The 21,309-nt window shown below is 43.1% G+C and overlaps 1 protein-coding gene across 2 annotated transcripts; it reads left to right on the forward strand.

Annotated features, from left to right (window-relative positions):
* Positions 1 to 403: 403 nt before the first annotated feature.
* LACTBL1 (lactamase beta like 1) lies at positions 404 to 18,972 on the forward strand. Of its 2 annotated transcripts, XM_040533965.1 has the most exons (8): positions 404 to 2,025; positions 2,637 to 2,724; positions 5,883 to 6,027; positions 7,088 to 7,197; positions 10,597 to 10,754; positions 11,717 to 11,964; positions 13,798 to 13,903; positions 17,705 to 18,972. In XM_040533965.1, the coding sequence occupies exons 2-8, from the start codon at positions 2,680 to 2,682 to the stop codon at positions 18,681 to 18,683; spliced, it is 1,791 nt and encodes a 596-aa protein (XP_040389899.1). In that variant the 5' UTR covers positions 404 to 2,025; positions 2,637 to 2,679; the 3' UTR covers positions 18,684 to 18,972. The 2 variants fall into 2 exon arrangements, with proteins under 2 accessions (XP_040389899.1, XP_040389900.1); XM_040533966.1 differs by lacking the exons at positions 404 to 2,025; positions 2,637 to 2,724 and adding an exon at positions 2,798 to 3,475.
* Positions 18,973 to 21,309: the final 2,337 nt, after the last annotated feature.

Raw genomic sequence — 21,309 nt, forward strand, 5'->3', positions numbered from 1 at the left:
GCTGCACCCCCAGCCTGCCCGCTGGCAGGACAGAGCGAGAAGCTGAAAAGTCCTTGGCTTAGAGTAAGCACTGCTCTGCAACAATTAAAACATCAGTGTGTTGTCAACATTCTCGTCCTAAATCCCAAACACAGCACCATACCAGCTACTAGGAGGAAAATTAAGTCTACCCTAGCTGAAACCAGGACAACTAGCTATACAGTGTAGCTGCAGAGAGTCTGCACGGGGCTCTGGCTCACTGACCCAGGAACAGAGTGCAATGGCTGTGCCCAGCCTGCCTGCTCAAAGTGCCTGCGTCTGCACTGTGCAGGTCTCTGATGTGCAGCGGTGCTTTGCTGGCTGCAAATGAGCCAGAAACAAAATGGGATGCAGCCAGACTGCCTGCCAAGGTGGTCCATGCTATGTGAAGATCTGTGCATAGATCTTCAGCTCAGGGGCTGGAGAGGACTAAAAAGCATTTGGACAGCTCTCTGTGGTAGTCATTCCCTACCTGTCTGGGCTTCTGGGTGCTTCCAGGTCAAAGCTAGTTATGGACTGACCTGGGGCTGTGTCACTTTGCTGTAGCTGGCATTATGAAAGACAAAATCTTTTATGTGCAGTCACTCGTGCAGTATAAATTTGAGAGGCAGAAGGGAGGAAAACTGCTCTTTTCCATTCTAGTTGCTGTTCTCTGGATCTGAGAGACTGCTCTGAAAGACAGCAAACAGGAAGGATCCAGCAGTACTGCAGAGGGTGAGACTGATGAGAAGAGGATGGGGTAAATGAGCAAGCAGGTTTCTGAGGTGGCAGGAGAAACATCATCTAGGAACTTAGAGGTACTGCATACAATCTGTCACAGCCCAGAGGTCCAGTGAGTAGCTGGACTGAGAGGAAACCTGAAAGAAAACTTTCAGCAAGGACAGGGTGGCCACAAACTCTTCTTACTTCCCTTCTGCCTCCTTTTTAGAGGTTTACTGAAGATGGAATCCTTCTCTGAGCCAGTGGTAGGCCATTCAGTTGTAAGTAGGGACTAATAATCTTGAAAGAGAAACTTAAGAAATACTTCCAAGTCAGGAAATACTGATGCTCTGTTATGGCTGTGGGTACGCGGGCCTGTTTTTGTGCTGGGGAGAGCCACAGAGCAAATGGATTTCAGAGTGAAGGTCAAGAAATATGGAGATAATGAGTGATTACTACAGATCACAATGAGATGGAGATTGTAAAACTATGTTTTTATGAACTCTACCAAAAAGGAGGGAAATGGAGAAAGAATGGGATGACAATATGTAACATGTAAAGAGCATGAGTTACCTACATGTGCACGTCTCTTTGGCTTTGATGGAATATTTCTGCACAGATTATGGAGGAAAGTGTGGGGAGGTTGTAACAGGGAGAGAAGGAAGTAGGAGTTCCTAGAAATGGTGATCAACAAAACTGTGATGAGTTTGATCCACTCCAATTAGTGAGGAGGTTGTCTGCAGCCCTGTTCAGAAAAAGTTGGGAAAAAATCTGGGGCACAGGCACAGAGCTGAATAGGCTCTTGAGTATTTTGAGCACCATCAGAGGCTGGACCACCATCAGAGACACTGTAATGAAGTGATGGTATTGAAGAGAATATCCTTATCTGTGAACATCTGAAGAAAACAACAGGATGACAAGACCCATGAGGTTATTCCTGACATATATTTGGTACATAAATGAGAGCATGATCATTCCCTCCTCTTCAGAGAGCATTTGTCATGTACTTTTACATGATAATGGCAGTGCATTATGAATATTTACAGCTTACAGTGAGTAACCCCTCCCGCTTTTGCAGTCCCCTGTTTTCCACTCTGCTGTGTTGTTTGAGCCATGAAATCACCAGTAATACTCCCTTTTGGCTGCATCCCTGCACAGATGCTGCGTTGCTTGAGGAGGGGTGAGGCATGGCCAATAAATAATCTGTGTTCAGGGAGGCTGATTGTTGGGATTAGTGCTTCAGATGCTTTTAACGTCTGGAACTCCAAATTCATCATCATTGGAACCCAGAGGACAGCAGCAAGATTGGTAAGAGCTCTCACATAGGGGGGTTTGCCTATTGAATTGCTGCTGACAGGTATCAAGGCAAGAGGGAGCTTGTGGGGGGCAACAGCCATGCTATTATTGCAGCACTTCCAAATCTGTGATACGGTTTCTTGTCTGTGTTTGTGATTCCCAAGACTAAGTAGGGGCTTGAAGTCTTCAGGGACTGTAAGAGGAAGCATGGCTGAGAAGGTGGAGAGAGCACTGAAAGGACCCTGCTGAGCAGGCACAAAGGAATTGTGTCAGCCCTAAAGGTCTCAAAGCTCCAATTTGTTGTGTTTGGGAGGTGGTATGAGGATGGTTTTGCTACTGACAAGTCACAGAGCTTGAGTCCAGCTCTTGCACTGAATTCAAGATCCTGCCAAACAAGAGATAGAGAGAGAGAAGGCATTACTGTGGACTGGGCGTTGGTTTATATCCCTATCCAAAACCAGTCCCTCCCTGTCGCTCTGCTGATCCTGCTTTGTTACTCTGTGCTAGCAGAAGAGCTTTCCTTGACTGGGCTTTCCTTGATGGGGCTTTCCTCCTGGTTCCAACTCCTTTTTTTTTTTTTTTTTTTTTTAACTGCACTAACCTTTATTTTCCCTTCATCACAGGGTTTTATGAGTCTTTTGTTTGTGGAGACGAACAGCACAGGGGATGAGAAAAGAATTCTCAACAGCCGTGGATGGGTTACAGCTGCGGGTAAGGCTTACCTCATGCAAATCACAACATTCCACTCTTCTTCAGAGTCTCCAGCAGCTAACGGGAAGGAAAACACCAGCCACATCTACATCTAGTAAGCCTGTTAGCTGGACATGACTCTCTTGTTTATCACTGCAGGGGAACTATAGAATACTGTTCAGCGTTAAGTCCAGAGAGCACCTGAGCTCCTGGCTTAAGCTTCTCTACCTCCCTTTCCTGCAAACAGCTCAGCCTGCCCCCTCTCAGGCCTGCCCAGGGACTGCTGGCTGGAGCAACTCAGGGGCTGTCCATCTCATGAGTTAATCGCTTCCTGTTCTGATGCCAGAAGGAGATGAAGCTGCTATAAATAGATTGTGAAGCCCTCATGGTTTCAGCTGTGACTCACACACATGGCAGAGAAGCATTAGAGAGAATTAACATTCAATCTCTCAGGCACTTTCCTGAGAGCAAATTCCATTCTGTCCCTGTTGCTTAATCTCCTTGCCCAGGGGAGATCAGCAGCACTTTCTGGAGGGTCTGAATGGGTCAAATGGACAGGTGAACCTGGAGCAGAAACATCATGGAGCAAAGGCTACTTCAGCTGGAGTAACTGAGCAGTGCCTGTCTGACAAGCAGCTGCATTTAGGAGCATGGCAAGGAGCTCTGCTTCACCTTTACTGGGGCTGAGATCAGACAGTCTGGATTTGTTATGGCACACACACACTGAGATGCCTGACAACACCCTCTGGGACTGAGACAGCTTCTGGTGATGGTATGTGCTGGGACTAGATGAGCATGGGGAGAGGGCAGTTACTGTATAGCTGAGTCTGTGTGCAACTCCCATTCCTTCCCCTCCATCATAAGTTTTCAAAGCTCAGGGGAGAAAATGGAGCATGCACCAAACTTAACTTTGAGAAGCTGGGTGATCTTGTTTCCATATGTATTTGAATTCATTTGCATGTGTCTAAGTGCTTGGTACCCTCACTCACCCTGCCTTGTTGTGCTTATGCAATTAGCAATGCAGATCGTTGAGCAATGTATGTGAGATAGAAAAAAAAAAAAAGTAAGAGAGGTGAGATCAGACAGATCTTGGAGTGCGAAATGTGAAGAGTCTGTTTGCAGGTATCTATCCACGTTTTTGTCTGCCTGTTTACAGGTAGGGGGAAAAAGCAGTAAGAGTATTTTTTCCTGAAAGATGGCTGGAAAAGTAGTTCTTTCTCTCAGGATGATGAATATTCCTCACACCTAGAGTTGTACTTTTGTGTATTTGGTGCCCCGTGGACAGAAGAGATATCCATGCCTGTAATTTCATAGTATTGCCATGGTTTCATAGCATTTCATCCACAAGGAGGAAAAAAAAAAGAGTTTAGACTAATGGATGAGAGTTCAATGTCAGTATCTTTGGGTCCTCAGTTAGTGGTCTGGGGAGCCTGGCGTTTGTGAGATGAGGTATGTATCAGAAAATCTTTTCCTTTCGTGCTCTTAGACCCAGAAATCAGGATTTCTCAGTGAAGCAGGGAAAAAGGCAGAGAAATCATCTGAGAAACTGCAGATTGGTGGTGAAATCACCTTATTTTGATGGAGACAGATTCAAGGAAATCACCCCATGACTACTCCAGGGGAAAGAGGGTTTTTTTATCCAGCTCCTTACTGCAGGAAAGCAGCATCTCATTGCAGCTCTAGGAAACATCCTCCAACATAAACTGAAGCCTGTCAGTGTGAGGATGGTTAAAGAGATATCATTATACAGGCTTCTCCTCAGTGCCTGATAAGGCACTCTATGAATTGTAGAACAGCTTGGGTTGGACAGGACCTAGTTCCAACTGTTTTAGATTGTTTATATCTAAATGAAGCTCTTTTTGGTGTCCAAACAGATACCTCTATCTAGGAACATATGTGACTTAGTCTGTTATCTAGAATATGGACTGCATGTGTGCTGTGTCAGGCTAAGGCTTGAGTGGGTCTATCAGCTGAGTGGGTCTGCAGGAACCTGTATAGTCTTAAGCCATCCTTGAAGTCTTGATGATGTTATGGAAGAACCTGGAGTATGTTGCACCTTCAAAATGTATGTGATAATGCCTGAATTGGCTAAGGGGCTTCAGAAGTAACTGTGGCATCTTTCTGTTCCTGTACAGAAAGTATGCCACATTTGCAACCCAGAGTTTCATCAGGGTCTAGATCGCCCAGAAGGATCCTTACAGAGCCACAAAGCCATGTGCAAGTCTGGCAGTGGCTCTACAGTTTACCTTATTGTAAGTGACAAGGCTCAGTTGACTGCAGAAACTTTTGCATGAACTATCCTATAATTCACAAAAAAAAAAAAAAAAGTATTGGATGCAAATGGCAGGCCATTTGTTATATAACATTAATCACCAAGCTTTCAAACGCAACCTATTGATTTCTTACAGTAAGTGAAAGAGCAGAGTTCATGCTTAAGGACCTAATCACTTGTCATCTGTTCACTGTTTTTCTTTAACATTTATATGGTGGTCTCCCCAACCTTGATGGTCTCCAGTATTGTGAGATCTGCATCAACCCAAAATATTAGCCATTTTTCCAAAACATGACATTTGAAAATGTCAAGATTATGGAATATAAATGATATAAAGGGAATTACACATGCAAAATAGAAAGTCAAAAAGGTCCATCATTCACGGTACGTGGTGAAACATATATCATTCTTTTATAAAAGCTGTATCTGGCTGGTGGCTGCCAAGAACAGATGCTGGACTCTGCAAAAACGGGGCTGGGGGTGGGGTGGAATAGATATCCAGGAATAAGTCGTGGTGGTTGAGAAGGTATGAAATTAGAGCTCTGAAAAATAATACTGCCAGTCTGGGCTGATGAAATTCACCTGCAGGAATGGAAAAAGGCAATTTATCAGCTGGTGTGTGGGTGGTGTTCTTCTATGAGAATCAGTAAGGCCAAAAAGGTGAGGAGGGTAATGTCTTGAAAAGCTCAGTGAGAGACAAGATGTCACCTCTGGTTCTAATTACAGATTACAATAATTACAATGTGGTCTAGAATGCCCAGCTAGGTGTCACAAGAGTACTGGGATTAGTCCATGTCCCTGCAGTAGCGTTATTGTTTGATGTAGTGTGCCTCTTTCACCTCACTGGCATGCATGAGAGACCATTCCTCTCTCTTTTACTCTGAAATGATATCTTTTCTGCTTACAGCAGGCATCCAGCAGCCGGGGCCTCCTCAAGTTCATTGTTATGGAAGTGAAATGGATTCACGTGTTGGCCATCTTCTTCTTTCTGCTGTCTGTAGCTATGACAGGCTGCTTCCTGTGGCAGTACAGCCTCCCCAGGGTGGATCCCAGTGAGTAAACAGCTTTAAACCTGACCAATAAAAGGCCTTTTTCACTGTGGACGTTTTTTCCCAAAGAGCTGACAGCACCCAGATTTACCACATGCTAATTGGTGCAAGAACAGAAAATTGGGTTGATGGGATGCTATTTAACTCTTCTGGTGTCCAGAGGAGCTCATGATCAGAAGAAAATCTAGCTCATGGATGGATTTGCCAATACTTCTGACTTCAACATAGATTAAGTGATATACCAAGGAAAAAGACATTTTATTTCACATGCCTTCCCCCCCCCCCTTTTTTTTTTTTGGCATCTTAATATAAACATTACTCCAATTTAGAATGGATTCTGTTTCACACCTTACCATGTAGTTCATCTGATGGATTTGCTTCCTATCCTATTCCTCTAATCTTTGATCTTTGAACTGGTTAAGTCCCAAGTTCATACTACATACTTCATACTACACTGAATAAAAAGATCTTTGCTTGCCCCCTCAAATTTAAGATATGTCTCTGGACCATGCAGGATACAGTTAATTCAGAAGACAGCAAATACACTAGTTGATATAAATGTATTCTATTAACCATTGAAATTGTATTCAATTTTGGGTGGCACTTACAATTCACTTCTACCAGTTTCTGAGGTTAAAATATGCATGGGACAACACTGTCCTCCTGAACCCAAACACAGACCCACCTCTAGACAGTGACATGGCACTTTTACTGCTTCTAAATCCAGTAACAAATAGCCTCCACAGTGTTTTGTAGACCCAGACTCTTACTCTTCCAGGTTGCAGAGTCAGTTGCAGCCTTTTGCAGATCCTGTTTGTTCCATGTACTATATCACATTGGAATGAGCAATAACAGAGCACAATGATCTCTTCACGTCCTGTAGTATCCAAGATAGAAACAATTCCAGATTCTCTTTTTCTGTGCAGAAGTGTCTTTCAGCTTTGGACAATGCAGTCAATAAAGCTAGTGCCAGCTGTCGGATGAGGTTAAAGATTCTCAATGATTCTATGATTTTCGGTATGTCTATTCAAGTCATGTGTACTATCTGTGAACTGTTTTCCAGACCCGTCTGTGATGGAAGTAAGATCAGAAGCTGTGCAGATGTGCCCCCGCTATCCGGAACCAGTACCACTGGACCACCCAATCCCCATTCTGAAGGATGCATTGGAGAAGGTCTGTGAGGAGAAGGGAACTGGGGGAGACATATTTCATGACTGTTGTTCTGAAGGGTATATAGGAGCCAATATGTATTTTGCCCCTGAGCATCACTGAGGAAGGAGGTAGGGGACAGAGAAAATGTATATATGAATCTACAAATGGGTATATAAAACTCCTTCACTGACCATACAGAACAGGTCCATAGGCAGTTAACTTAACCAAATAATAAGTTATGATGAATTGATATTACTACTTGTCCATCAGAAGTTCTGGTGAGCGTCCATCAGCAGAAATGATATCTGCTCTTGTTCTTGGCATCTTGTCAAGGCATCATTCATGTCCTGGGAAGCAGCTGACTCATGTAACTAGTGCCTATTAGCCAGTGACCATCTCTTCCTGATTTTATTGCTGTACTGGCTTTCTTACATGCCACCATTTAAAAATCAAAAAGCTCTTGTAGCTAACTTCAAAAAAGGAGTGGAGGAAAAGGGAAAGGGGAAGAGGAAGGGGGTAGGGAACGGGAAGGAAACCTGCATCTGAATGAAGGAGAGACCTGTTTTTTCTCAGTATGATATGTTTTCTCTGACATTGTAGTGCTGTTTGAAATTCTAGTAGGCTCTATTTGAAATGAGGAAATAATGTAGCATTTCCTTGACTGTATGAAGTGTAAGGACAACCATGCTTTGACAGGACACACCTGATTTTGTAGACCCTGATTATATGATATAGTCTTCCATTTGTCTCTTTTTCCAGGCTGCAGAGTCCTAGCTTAATTAGTCATAATGAGGAAGCTGTCCCACAGCTGTGATTGCTGTTTTCATTCTTCTTTGAGTACTTTCCAGTTCTAGCATACTCTTGTGGAGATGCAGGAAATCAGAACCCTAGACAGTATTCAAGGTGCAATTGGATCAGGGATTTATACAATGACAAAGTACTGTTTTCTGTTCTATTTTTTGTTGCATCTCTAATAATAGCTAATATTTCCTTTATCTCTTTTTCTGTCACAGAGCACTGAGCAAATGTTTTCATAGGAACATCCATCATAGACCTAAGGTCTTGTTCCCAAGTGCTAACAATCAGCTCATTGCCCATCTCTGTGTATGTGTGGTTAGGGTTGTTTTCCTACATGCACATCAGTTTGTCTACACTGAATTTCAATTGCTATCACTTCACATTCAATTTTATGAAGTCTCTGTTGTTGTCTTTGATGTTATTATAGAGAGGTATTTTATTATTCAATTAGAACTAAGTCAGAGAGGTTGTAGGACACCAAGTGACCATGAGTCACCAAACCTCCCTTCTATATCCTCCTCAGAAATAAGGTATCCAAACACTTCATAACTTCTTTGAAACAGACTAGTGAAACTATTCCTATTTTGTAAATTAAATAAAGCACAGAGAACCTGATTACTAAATATATAGGAAGACATAGATATTGGAAGGGGCTTAGACACCATAGCCTACAGATTGTCTTCAGATCATCTCAGGTTCTGCCTAGGTTTATGATTGCTTGAACCCAAATTAAAGGTCTTGCCTTACCTGAGATAACAAGCCTTACCTTGACTAAGGGCCTTACTCACTGCCAAAACAGGAATAGCTTGAGCATGAAAACTGAGCCTGCTCAGCCTAATTCTGAGGCCACAGTACTGACTACTAAGCCATTCTTTTTTCTTTTCTGACCGTGTATGGGATTATTAGTACTGACTCTCCAAGGCCTGGGGTTGTAAATTCATGAATGCAAACAGTGCTTTTAAAACTGAGGTGGGGAGGGCAGCAAGCACTGTTCTCAATGTTGATATTCAGTGTCATGTGGTAGGATGTCCCCAGAGTAGTGGTAGGAGCTGGTCTCAGCATTGAAGCCTGTCTGAGCTCTTGCGTCTCCCTGGGATGCTCTGGCTTTTCTACCTCTATGCCTGGTGCTAATTTCCACTGCTGGTTGTCAGTGTACGTTACCTGCTCATCCAGAGACGAGGTTCTGAGGATATGACTGGGCTTGGGCTTTCTTGTCTCAAACACTGGGCTTGAAAGAAAGGCCATTTCTTTCATCTTTAACCATTCCATGTAAAAGATAACTTATGTGTGATGATGACATCATACTCACCGAGTGACTGGTTCTGGGGCAGACACGGTCTGCAGCAGAGCAGCAGATCACAGCATACAGTGGGTTCCCTACATCAAGGCCTCTCGTGGCAGCTGAGGGAGCCGCGAGGACCTGGTAGCCTTCACGAGGGCAGCTGATGAGGCTCTGTTGTACAATGGCAGCCTGTAGGGAGCGCAGCACACAAAGCATGGCACGGCAGTTTGAGCAGAAGGTTGCTCAGGCAGGGCAAACAGGATGGGCAGAGTATCCCTCGCCTCTCAGGAGACCGTCACACCTGATGTCTGCCTCGCAGACAACAAATCTGGCCATGGTGTCCGCCAGGCAGAAAGCTCTTGCCAAAAAGACTGTGGAAACCCAGACCAAATGCCTCCCCAGAATTGCAGCTGTTCAGGTCTCCAGCTCCAGGGAGTGCCTGAGCCTGTCGCTACCAATTTTGAACCTCAACCGTTCTGTGATTCTGTTGTGCTAGGGGAGGTTTAAGTTGGAAACTAGGAGAAATTTCTTCTCAGAAAGAGTGGTCAGGCATTGGAATGGGTTGCCCAGGGAGGTGGTGGAGTCACTATCCCTTGGGGGTGTTTAAGGAAAGGTTGAACATGTTATGTAGGGACGTGGTTTAGTGGGCAATATTGGTGGTAGGCAGATGGCTGGAACAGATGATCTTGGAGGTCTTTTCCAAACTTGATTCTATGACAGTTTTGAGAAAGTCATAAAAGAGTAATGCATTCTCTTTGTAGGAGGTGGGGGGAGCACAGTGGCTGATTAAGTCTATATAACCCTGGAACAATAGGAAGCAAAAAGCAATCACAGCCTTCTGTGTTCAGTACTGTTCCTCTGAGTGTAGTTTAAGCAAGACTTTTAGCTCTAGCATGTTTGATGGCATGTGAAGTATCATGGGATATTTGAAAGGTCTGGATCTTTTTCTCATACATATTTGAACCTATATATTAGTGTAAATAACAGGTGCACCATAAAATTTAAGAAGAAAGAAATTGCAATTTTTAGAGTTTCAGCATTTTTTAAAATCATATAAACATCATAGATATTATCAGAATGAGCACCACATTCCTCTAAACAGTGGATGTGTAGACTTGAAGAAAGAAACTGCATAATTCAGCATAAGCAATTCAAAGGAACAGGACAGATAAAATATATTCTTTTGGCAAAACACATTTGAAAAATCACCAGGCTGTGTATACTCTCAGTTGCTTGATAGTAAGTAGGGCTGATTCTCTGCATCTAGCTATGCCTGTCACAGAGTATATGCATTATAAGACTCTTCATTTGGATATTTGTCATTTCCTATCATTTTCCAGGTAGATATGATGCTGCGGCAAAAGATTCATAGCTCTGGTCTCCCTGCCATGTCTGCCATTGTTATCTACAATGACACTGTACTGCGGACAGGCAACTTTGGAAAGAAGAATGGCTCAGATCCCTCCTCATTGGTGCCCAACGAGTATACTATTTACAGGTGAGACCTGTTTCTACTGTGTTATATATGAAACATACAGGTTGCATGCTATCAAATGTTATCCTCAAAGTGAACAATTTTGAAAAATTTTAGTAGCTGTGATTAACAGATACACACACACACACACACACACTCCCTGTATCATAATACAATCCCTGCATAGAGGACCTCGTGCTATTTCTTCCAGAAGACCTTTTCCAAATTTGACTCTGTTCTGTCACGAGTGGTTTTCCCCAGGGGTCGCTGTTGGGGCTCATCCTTTTCAATATCTTTATTGATGACTTGGATGAGGGAATTTAGTGCGCCCTCAGTAAGTTTGCAGATGACACCAAGTTGGGGGAATGTGTCAATCTGCCGGAGGGTGGGAAGGCCCTGCAGAGGGACCTGAGCAAGTTGGGTCGATGGGCAGAGGCTGATGGGATGAGGTTTAACATGACTAAGTGACGGGTCCTGCACTTTGGCCACAACAACCCCATGCAGCGCTACATGCTTGGGGCAGAGTGGTTCAAAAGCTGTGCAGAGGAAAGTTCTGTAGTCCAATGCACTATTGGGGTTGCATTTAATCATGTAAACATCATAGATACCACAAGAATGAGCACCACATGTCTTCTACACAGTGGACACATAGACTGAACAAAAGAAACCACATAATTCAGCATAAGCAATTCAAATGAAGAGTGCAGTTAAAATATGTTCTTTTGCCAAAACATATTCAAAAAAGCCTCCACCCTGTGCAGACTACTCCAGAATGTTGAATAGCAGACCATGAAGGCCAGAGTTAAGGATATTAACCTAACCTACTTTCCAGCATGTTAGCCATTCTGTTTTGAATTAATAGAGGTATTGGCATGTAAGTCTACAGGCAGTGGGTCAGTTTGGTACTGGGTACTGCTCATACTGAGCATTTGTTGTTTTGTTTCATGGGTTTCTCAATACTTCTATAAATGTCTGTTTCTTAACAGAATTGCCAGTGTATCCAAGATCTTTCCAACCATTATGTTGTACAAGATGTGGGAAGAAGGGAAAGTCACATCTCTGGATGACCCTTTGGAACGTTATGTCCAGAACTTTGCCATTAAAAATCCTCTGGGAAGGTTCAAGGAATCAGAACAGAGATATACAGCAGATGGGCTGATTTTTTTGGAAAAAGGCTCAACATCACTTAAGCCATCTCCTGTTACCTTGCGCAGAATGGCCAGCCAGCTCTCAGGTGAGGCATCCCTGCTTGCTGTCTGCAGACCACTGTGTCACTTGAAAGAGACCACAGAGACAACAGATCATATGTCAGGGATAAAAAAGGAAGCTCTTTAGGCCATTTACCAGTATGGGCTCTGCACTTCTCAGAGGTCAGGAAAGACCCTTGGAATCAAGCTGTCAGGAGCTTCATGAAGTGATTAATGGAAACTCCTCCAGGCCACCTGTTCAGAAAGGGGCCAAGCTGCATTTTGGGCAGGGGAATTGTTTTTCCCATACAAGATGAATATGTATTTATTTCAACGCTGTAGCCTGACCTGAAATCAGTCTCAAATTGCATAACAGTTTTTGTACTCCAGCCCGGAGCGCTCTTATTTTTCTGAGATGTAGAGTTGAGGGTCAAAGTGGCACCAAACATCTCTACTTTGATCAGATAGACCTAGATTGCTGAGCTAAATTTAGCTGTCAGTGTGCTTTCTGATCTGGGATTCCTGAGCTATTAATAGCTTTGTACTTGCTGGCAGGAGACTATTAATCTGCTGCTACTTTCATACCTGGGAAAATCTAACGTTAAGGTGGAAAGGTTTCACAGGACCCAGGAGATAAATATCCTCTTGAAATAAAGTTTTTAATACTTGACTTGGGGATTCCAGAATTCACTGATCGAAGACACCATGCTGAGATCTCCTGCAGCAGTTTCATTGGACTCTGTAGAACTTGCATTATTGCAGATCGGAATAAATAACCTAAATTAGGACCTGAGATTAAAATAATCTGTAGGCAAATTGCAGTACCTCAATACAGAGCAGAGCATCACCTGAAGCCAGCCAAATAAGGGTTTTCCAAGGACTAATTAGACTGAAGTCTGGAAATATATGTGTTTAAAAGACAGAAAACACAAAGTGGCCTGTAGCAGTAGGAGACTGAAAGGAAGACCTTTGCACAAGGCTGCCCAGCTCCTGGCCATGGTGATGTTGCTCTAGCCATCCTAATTATGTCTTGAGGAGCACCAACTCTGCCTGGTTCTATCTGGCTCTCAGGAATGCCCAAAGCCAGTCTGGCTACTTCTTACAGGAGTAGACTGTGCTGGGGCTGCAGCTCCCTGCCTTGCTGCAGTTCCCTGTCATATGGTGTCTTGCATCTCAAGCTCACGCAATGGAATTTTTCAGAGATCAAGTCTTCTGTAGAATGGCATAAAGAACAAAAATCTGTTTAAAGGATCTGTTTAAAAATTGTTTTAAACTTCATAGGCAAGGGAATAATCATGTGGAAATACAGACAGGGATTTCCCCAGCAGCCAATATGTCCTTCACTTCCAAAATACACCTGGGTAGTTTCTATTTTATTCACCAAGGTAGTTTTGCTGAATGTAATGGTCCAGAGTTAGTGTTGGGGCAGGAATTCAGTGGATTCAGTGGTGTATGACTTGAATTTTGTGGCTTGCAGTCCAGTACGACCAGGTTCTTGCAGCACATTTGCTTTGTTCATATCTGCATCATTACTGTTTCCATCTTGCCATTGAATCTTGCCTTTTGATTGCTCTTCACCAGATTCAACATTTCCTGGATATTGTGGTTTAACCCCAGCAGGCAGCTAAGCAGCACAGAGCCACTTGCTCACCCTTCCCACACATTCCCAGTGCTTTTCCCAGCTGTATCACAGAAGAGAATTAGAAGGGCAAAAGAAAGAAATCTCTTGGGTTGGGAAGGGAAGGGACTATTTTTATGTTGAATCCAAAACACAGCACCATACCAGCTACAATGAAGAAAATAAACTCTCTCCCAACCAAACCAGAGCACTGGACCATAACTGGTGTCAAATTGTGGGATGCTTCTTCTCCATGGTACAGGTCTGCCCAGGAAGCTGCGATCTACCAGCCTGCTGTGGAAAGGCAATACACAAGATGCTCTGGCTCTCCTGAAAGATGATGTCTTGGTCGCTGATCCTGGAACCAGGTCAGATGTATTCACTGATGGGCTTTTGGTTTGGGTTCATGTTCCATACTGACATTAATCTCACCTATAGACTCCATGGCCCATGGAAAAAGACAGATATTCCTAGAAGGAGCTTCAGTTCACCCATCTGCAAATACGCTTGTCTTAGGTTGGAAAGAGTTACTTTTAGAGGTGCCAGGTTCTTTTTTGATTGAGTATAGAGCCTGAGTGAGAAGACTAGATGGGGCAAATTAAATCAATATACTTAGGTCCAATGAGCCTTAAAGTGTGAAAGGTACAGATTTTCACATGTGACCAGGCAAGTTAAACCAGTGAATTTAAACTGTCATAGATTTTACTGAAAGTTATGCTATGTCTGTAGAAATTTGCACATCCTATTATAAATTCTACTAACAGTTGTTAACAATTTCTGTAGTCTGTTAAAACTCTGTTATCTGAACTGCAGTCAAGCAATCAAACTTATGAAAAAGAGCTAATGGGCAGTGGATAAGGGAAGAGATTTAGACTTAAAAAAACATCAAAGTCTGCAAAATTTTTAGTGATTCAAATTATATTCTGAAATATAATTCTGAAATATATATGTTCTGAATTCAATTATATTCAGAAATAATTAGCTTAGGGTTACTAAGGATTGTACATCACATGAAGCCTGTAAGCTTAGAAAACTCTTTCTGAAAACAAATTAATAGTTTGGTCATGGCAACTTTGTGTAAAGTTCTGTCCAATATCATGTAGGAGGTTAGAATATATGTACCTTTTAAGACCTGAGTACCAGATAGAAAAGTTATCTGCATTGGTATCTATATATCATGCTCACCATTAAGATACATGAGGACATCCACTCACAGTATCTGAACCCCTTATTACTTCAAGTATTGTTTATTTTAACTCTGTTTCACTGTTCCTGGATATACTCACAGCTGACATACCATTCTTCCGAAACGAAATTTATAATCATTGCTATGGAAAACTGAATTTTCTATTACACCAGGATGAGGACGATAACGAATTATTCTATAAGGTATTAAGGGATATCTCTAGATCATCTGACCTTGTCCATATGGGTGACCTCAACTTCCCAGATGTTAACTGGGAATACCACACAGCTGATACAAACAGGTCCAGGAAATTCCTAAAACACACTGGAGATAACTTCTTGGTATAAGTACTAAGGAAGGCAACTAGGAAAGGTGTCCTGCTTAATTTGTTGCTTGTAAACAGAGAGGGTCTTGTGACTGAGCTGGCAATTAGTGGCCATCTTAGCCATTCAGTGACCATGAAGTAATTGAGTTTCTATCTTTGATGATAGAAGGAAAACTACCAGCAAAACATTAACCCTGAATGCGGGTACAGCAGATTTCAAGCTGCTCAAGGAAGTAGGTGTAAGGTCCCCTGGATATCTGCTTTTGAAGGTATTGGGATCTATCCATGCTGGTCACTTTTTAAGAGTCATCTCTTAAAAGAGCAGGAGCAGGTAATTCCAAAGTGTCAGAAGTCAAGCAAGAGGGGCAGAAGTCTGCCTTAGCTGAGCTTGGATTTTTTTCTAGAGCTTAGGCGTAAAAAGAGTCTATGGACACTGGAAACAAGGTCAGGCGACACAGGAGGACTATGGAGATTCTGTTCGCCTTGTATGGAGAAAATTAATGCGACCAAAGCCCACTTACAGTTGAAGATGGCCAGTACTGTGGGGGACAACAAAAAGGGCTTTTTAAAGTGTGTTAACAGCAAAAGGAGGACCAGAGAAAACGCTGGACCATTACTTGATGAGGATGGTCACCTCACAAATAAGAATGTAGACAAGGCAGAGGCACTTAATGCCTTCTTTGCCTCTATCTTCAACACCAATGACAAGCCCTGGGACCCCAGATGTGCTGAGTTGGAGGACTGTGACTGTTAAAACGATAAATTCCCAGCCAACTCCAAACTTATGCAGAATTTGCTGCTCCAGATGGATGCATGAGTCTATGGGGCCCAATGGGATTCATCCCAGGGTACTCAAAAAGCTGAATGATGCCATCATGAAACCTCTCTGAATTATTTTTCAATGGTCTTGGGAGTCTGGAGAGGTCTCTGTCAACTGGAAGATTGCAAATGTCCCAGTTTTCAAGAAGGGTAAGAAATTGTTACACGTGATCTGCACAGAGGACTCAAATGTGTAATAAAAGGGTTGCAGATGATACTAAATTTGGAGCTGCTGACTGCCTGGAGGGTGGAGAGGCCTTGCAGGGAGATCTTGACAAATTAGAGGGCTGGGCAGTCACCAACAGCATGACATTCAACAAGAGCAACTGATGGACTCTGCACCGGGGACAGGACTACCCTGGGTATATATACTGACTAGGGGATGAGAGGCTGGAGAGCAGCCCTGCAGAAAAGTATCTGGGGGTTCTCGTCAATAGCAAGTTGAATCGGGAGTCAGTAGTGTGCCCTGGCAGCCAAAAGGATCAACCATAGCTGGGGTGCATCACGCATGTCATTGCTAGCCGGTCAAGGGAAGGGATTGTCCAGCTCTGCTCTGCACTGGTGCAGCCTCACCTTGAGTTCTGTGGAAGGACATAAAACTATTAGACAGTGTCCAAAGGAGGGCTGCAAAGATGGTGAAGGGTCTAGAGGGCAAGACGTATGAGAAGTGGCTGAAGTCACTTGCTTTGTTCAGCCCAGAGAAGAGGAGACTGAGGGGAGGCCTCGTGGTGGCCTGCAGCTTCCTCACAAAGTGGGGCAGAGGGGCAGGCACTCATCTCTTCTGTCTAGAGACCAGCGACCGAACGGCACCAAGCCTTCTGGAGTTCAAGAAGCATTTGGACAAAGCCCTCAAATATATGGTTTGTTTTTTGGGTGGCCCTATTTAGAGCCAGGAGCCGGACTCAATGATACTTATAGGTCCCTTCCAACTACCTATTCTATCATTTTGTGATAATATATTTTTCTGGGAATGTTGAACTTCAGCCCATTTCTGACATAAATTTTTAGTCCAATGTGTATTTATTCCTGAGGTAAAATATGTATGTACACATCATGCTTTTATTCATCTAGATGAGCTGGAAGTAGTTGAAGTGGCTCCAAATTTATGATCCAAATAGACCTTAGTGAGGTGTATCTTCACACCATTTAAAAAATATCAAACATTAAAACACGATTTCTGATATTTTTTTTTGGAAACAAAATTGTCTGTTCATGTCTTTAAACTTAATTCAAGTGTAAAGTCTTAATGCCCTTTATGTATGTTATCGACTCAAGCACTTAGATGTCTTTAATCTCTCACCATTGCTGGATACTGCTTTAGAGACATTTAAGTGCTTTTTAAGTGCTTTTCCTATCTTAAGATAGCTTAGGTCCTTCAGTGGTTGCACCATGTTAAATCTCCTGAGGCTCACCTGGGATTTTGAGACCTTTAAGGTAAGCATGTCTAATTCTTGACTCTGCTCTTGGAAAGAATGAAGACATTCTTTTTGTGAACAATTATTAGACAGTAAGGCAGGATATGCAAATATATAGGTTTTTGCTTAAAGGTTTTTTTGTTTGTTTGTTTGTTTGGAGTTTTCTATCTCTGGCCTGCTTTCTAACCTTAGCAGTTAAATAGCTCAGCTGATGTTCATGTAAGAAATTTCTCATTCCTGAATTAATTACAAATCAAGACGTTAGCACTTTTTCTCTGTTACTGCCTTCTCACTTCTTTCTCTTTCTCTGATAAAATCACAGTCTTTCCCCAGATGAAAGAGACCTAGCCATTGTTTTAACAAAGTCATACCTACACTGCATCACTGAGGGAAGGCTGATGCAGATATATTCCTTTCTTTTCAGATGCCACTACAGCAATTTGGCCTTCTCACTGATGGCGCATGTACTAGCTGACCATGCAGCTGAGGGACAATACCAGCGCTGGATCTCAGAGAACATCCTAGACCGCTTGGGCATGGAGGACACTGGCTTCGACATCACACCACCGATCCGCTCCCAAATGGCTGTGGGTTTCTATGGCAGCCAGCAGCCAGCCCCTCTTTATGACCTCGGCTGGTACAGGCCTTCTGGCCAGATGTACTCCACAGCTGCTGACCTTGCCAAGCTGGCAATGGTCTTTTTAGGCACCTATCACCGTCGTCTCTTAGAGCCTGACACAGTGAAGACAATGTTGACACCTCTGTTTAAGTGCTCCACTGAATACTTTGCTAACAAGACTGGCACACCCTGGGAGATTAATGAGCAATTGGGTTATGATGTCATTAGGAAGGATGGAGACCTTGATGGATATTCAGCTACCTTCTCACTTATCCCCAAACTCCGCCTGAGCTTCATTGTACTGATGGCAGGGCCCAGGCCTCAAGGTGAAGATATTGTAACTCAGACATATGAGTATCTTATTACTGCCATGGAGACTGCATTCAGAGAGGCAGAGAAAACCTTGTCTCCTCCTCCAAGTCCAGTCCCTTATGTTGGTTACTATACCTACTCCAACTTGACTTTCTATGAGATCAAAGTTGGACCTGGTGGGGTGCTGGTCATGCAGCAGTTTGGGCCTCACGTTGAAGAGCTGATCCCTGAGAAATACCGGACAATCAAGCTCCATCACCTGGAAGATCGTGTCTTCCAAGTTGTTTTTGACAAGGAGTTCCCTTGTGTTCTGTATCTTGGCTCTGCTTCCATCTCACTGGAGACCCAGAATGGGCAGCTCTTTAATTTTTATCCATTTGATCGCAAGGGTTTGTCTCCTGGGTTTGATGCACCAGGGCTAAACACATACAATGTACTGCGTGTACTTCGTAAACCTGTATTCTATAGCTAAATGTCCCTTCTCCTTTTCTGACCATTCCTGGGAGATGGCTCAAAATCTGCATCTTACCAGACTCTCCTGTCTGCGTGGCTTTATGGATGCCACTTGAAAGGGAAAGACGCTGGCAAATGACTCTCTTGTCCAACAAATATGTCATGTATCACTTCTAAAATGACTGCGATGGTTTGCCACCCCTGGCACTGCATGACAGGCTGCCTAGCAATGGAGGATGCCTAAAGAAACAATAAGTGGGAATGTGCTGGATGGATGGTGTTTGTATGTCATAAAAAAAAAAACTTGAGCACTTAGGTCTTCCCACATTTACTGCCTGTATAATTACCATTGTGGTGATTGACTGGTACCACCAAAGGGCTGGGAATTATTATGATTATTTTTGCTTCATTTTGAGGAATCCAGTCTGCAGTCTGAGTGCCAAGATAAAAACTGCTACTGTCATGACATCACTCCTGACCTAAGATCTTCCTGACAAGATGGCCCTTTACAACATCCTTTGCTCCTAGCTGATGTATTATAACTGACTTCACTTTGCTTAGCAAGAGGGACGTATGACATGAAATCAAGCCACAACACATCACTGTATTCGTGGCACGAGGGCATAAATTTACAGGCAGCATGAAAAGCCTTGGTTGTAAATCTGTAAGGTTTTAATCATTTCTATCATACATCAACAAATCCCTAATTCTTTCCCTCTGCTTAAACATCTGTCATCCGGCAAAATGACAGCTGGTGATAATTGGTATTTGTTATCATAGGACTCTTCTGCCATCTCCTGGGCGAGATGTGTAAAAACCCTCAAGACATTTTTGCAAGAGGATGCATTAGTAAACCCAAAGTTACAGATGGAAATTTGAATATTCATTTCTGCTCTTTTGTAAAGAAAACAAATAAACGATAGCAAAGCCAATAGCCAATAAGCAAGCAAACTGATACATAGATTTTATTCAAACAGTTTCTAAGACTTGAAATAATTTGATTTATTAGTAGTCTTAGGGCACAAAGGAAAAATAATTAAAAAAAAAAAAAGTTATGCTATTAATGATTAAGCTAGGGTTATAGACATACTTCTCAGCCAAAAGTAATTTTCATCTATACATAAAGCCTTGTCCAAATAAGACAACAATTCATCAATGTTAGTAAGAAAATTCTGTTGGAAATATTGAAAGTAATGTATTTTCCTTTTTAACCCCAACTTTGTAATGTCAGCATTCCCAGCACCATACATAATGACTAATATTCTTAAGAAAATCACTGAATTACTTACAAGCCATTTAAATCAATCTAGACTGAAATACGACTGCTTTTGGGGGTTCCCACCTCCTAGTTCCCAGCCTGGCATCTCCTAGCTGTGGTAATGCAGTACTAAGTTTTGAATAGTTTTTAAAATGACCATAAGTGTGAGTGCTTGTCCTTGGCCGTTTCCTCTATTTCTTACCTGTGTAACACTGACATACACTTTGATAAATGTGTTGCTCTGCTGGACATCTACACCTGTCATGAAATCTGTTTACCTGCCTATCTGTTTGCAATGGTAGGAAAATGGTAGGAAAATATAAATGCTTTTCGTAAGTCTAAATCTTAGCTCAACTAGGAGCAAAGGATAAGACCCAGAGAATCTTCTAAAACATTTCTATTAGATTTGTTACAAAATAGAACTTTCTTGAATAAGGTACATTAAGTTTCTGACCAGCTCAGAGTGAGCAGAGGTGAAGTTGGTAAAACTTACTGTAAAAGCCTTCCCCTTCCTGTCTTTCCTGTCCCTTTGTGGGATCCTCTGCTGAAATCTTTTTTGTTTTGCCTCTGCCTTTCTGGCCAGACCATCAGTGTGCAAACCACACAAGCAAACACCATGAACTTACACCTCTTTTTCACCACATACCCCTCTGCATTCCCAGGACTCATTTATTTGGCTTGTTTGACTGTTCCCAATAAAGGCAAACCTCAATCCCTCCACTCCATGCAGCTTTTAATTATATCTGTCATGGAAGGTTTGTTCAATGAATTTTCATCCCTTTGTCTTGACTTGCCTTGACAAAGCTCTCATTTTGAAGACGATTTCACTCTTTGAGAAACCAGGCTGGACTAGGACTGGCCTCAGAGCAACATCTCTTCCAGGAAGAGTCCTTATTTTGCCTCTAGGGTTCAAGAGGAGGCTCCTAGTGCATCCCAGTATGCCCTGGGAGGCCTCTAGGGCATCCTAGAGGAAACTGGGGGTCACTGGGAGGCATTCTGGGGGAGCTAGTGGGAACTGGGTGCCCTTGGTTGACCTGCGGAGGATCTAGGGTGCAGGAGACAACTACAGGAGGCCTGCAGTGTGCCCGAGAGTGTGCTAGAGAGCCCTGAGAGGCCTCCAGAGGCCATGAGATTCCTGGAAGTGTCCTTATTTTGCTTCTAGGTTTGAAGAGGATGTTCGTAGTGTAGCCTAGAGTGCCCTGGGAGGCCTCTTCGGCATCCTAGAGATATCCGGGGGTCACTGGGAGGCTTTCCAAGGGAGCTAGTGGGAACTGGGTGGCCCTGGTTGACCTGCGGAGGATTTAGGGTGCAGGCGAAGACTAGAGAAGGCCTGCAGTGTGCCCGAGAGTGTGCTAGAGAGCTCTGAGAGGCCTTCAGAGGCCACAAG

The sequence above is a fragment of the Cygnus olor genome, chromosome 21 (assembly GCF_009769625.2).
Source record: "Cygnus olor isolate bCygOlo1 chromosome 21, bCygOlo1.pri.v2, whole genome shotgun sequence".
NCBI classification, from domain to species: domain Eukaryota; kingdom Metazoa; phylum Chordata; class Aves; order Anseriformes; family Anatidae; genus Cygnus; species Cygnus olor.

What these genes read in the sequence shown, in the direction of transcription:
- LACTBL1 (XM_040533965.1), top strand. Translation starts at nt 2,680, where the DNA reads ATGAGAAAAGAATTCTCAACAGCCGTGGATGGGTTACAGCTGCGG. An exon ending in CCTCCCCAGGGTGGATCCCA is followed by an intron (nt 6,028 to 7,087) that starts GTGAGTAAACAG and finishes ACTGTTTTCCAG; the next exon opens with ACCCGTCTGTGATGGAAGTA. An exon ending in AATGGCCAGCCAGCTCTCAG is followed by an intron (nt 11,965 to 13,797) that starts GTGAGGCATCCC and finishes TCCATGGTACAG; the next exon opens with GTCTGCCCAGGAAGCTGCGA.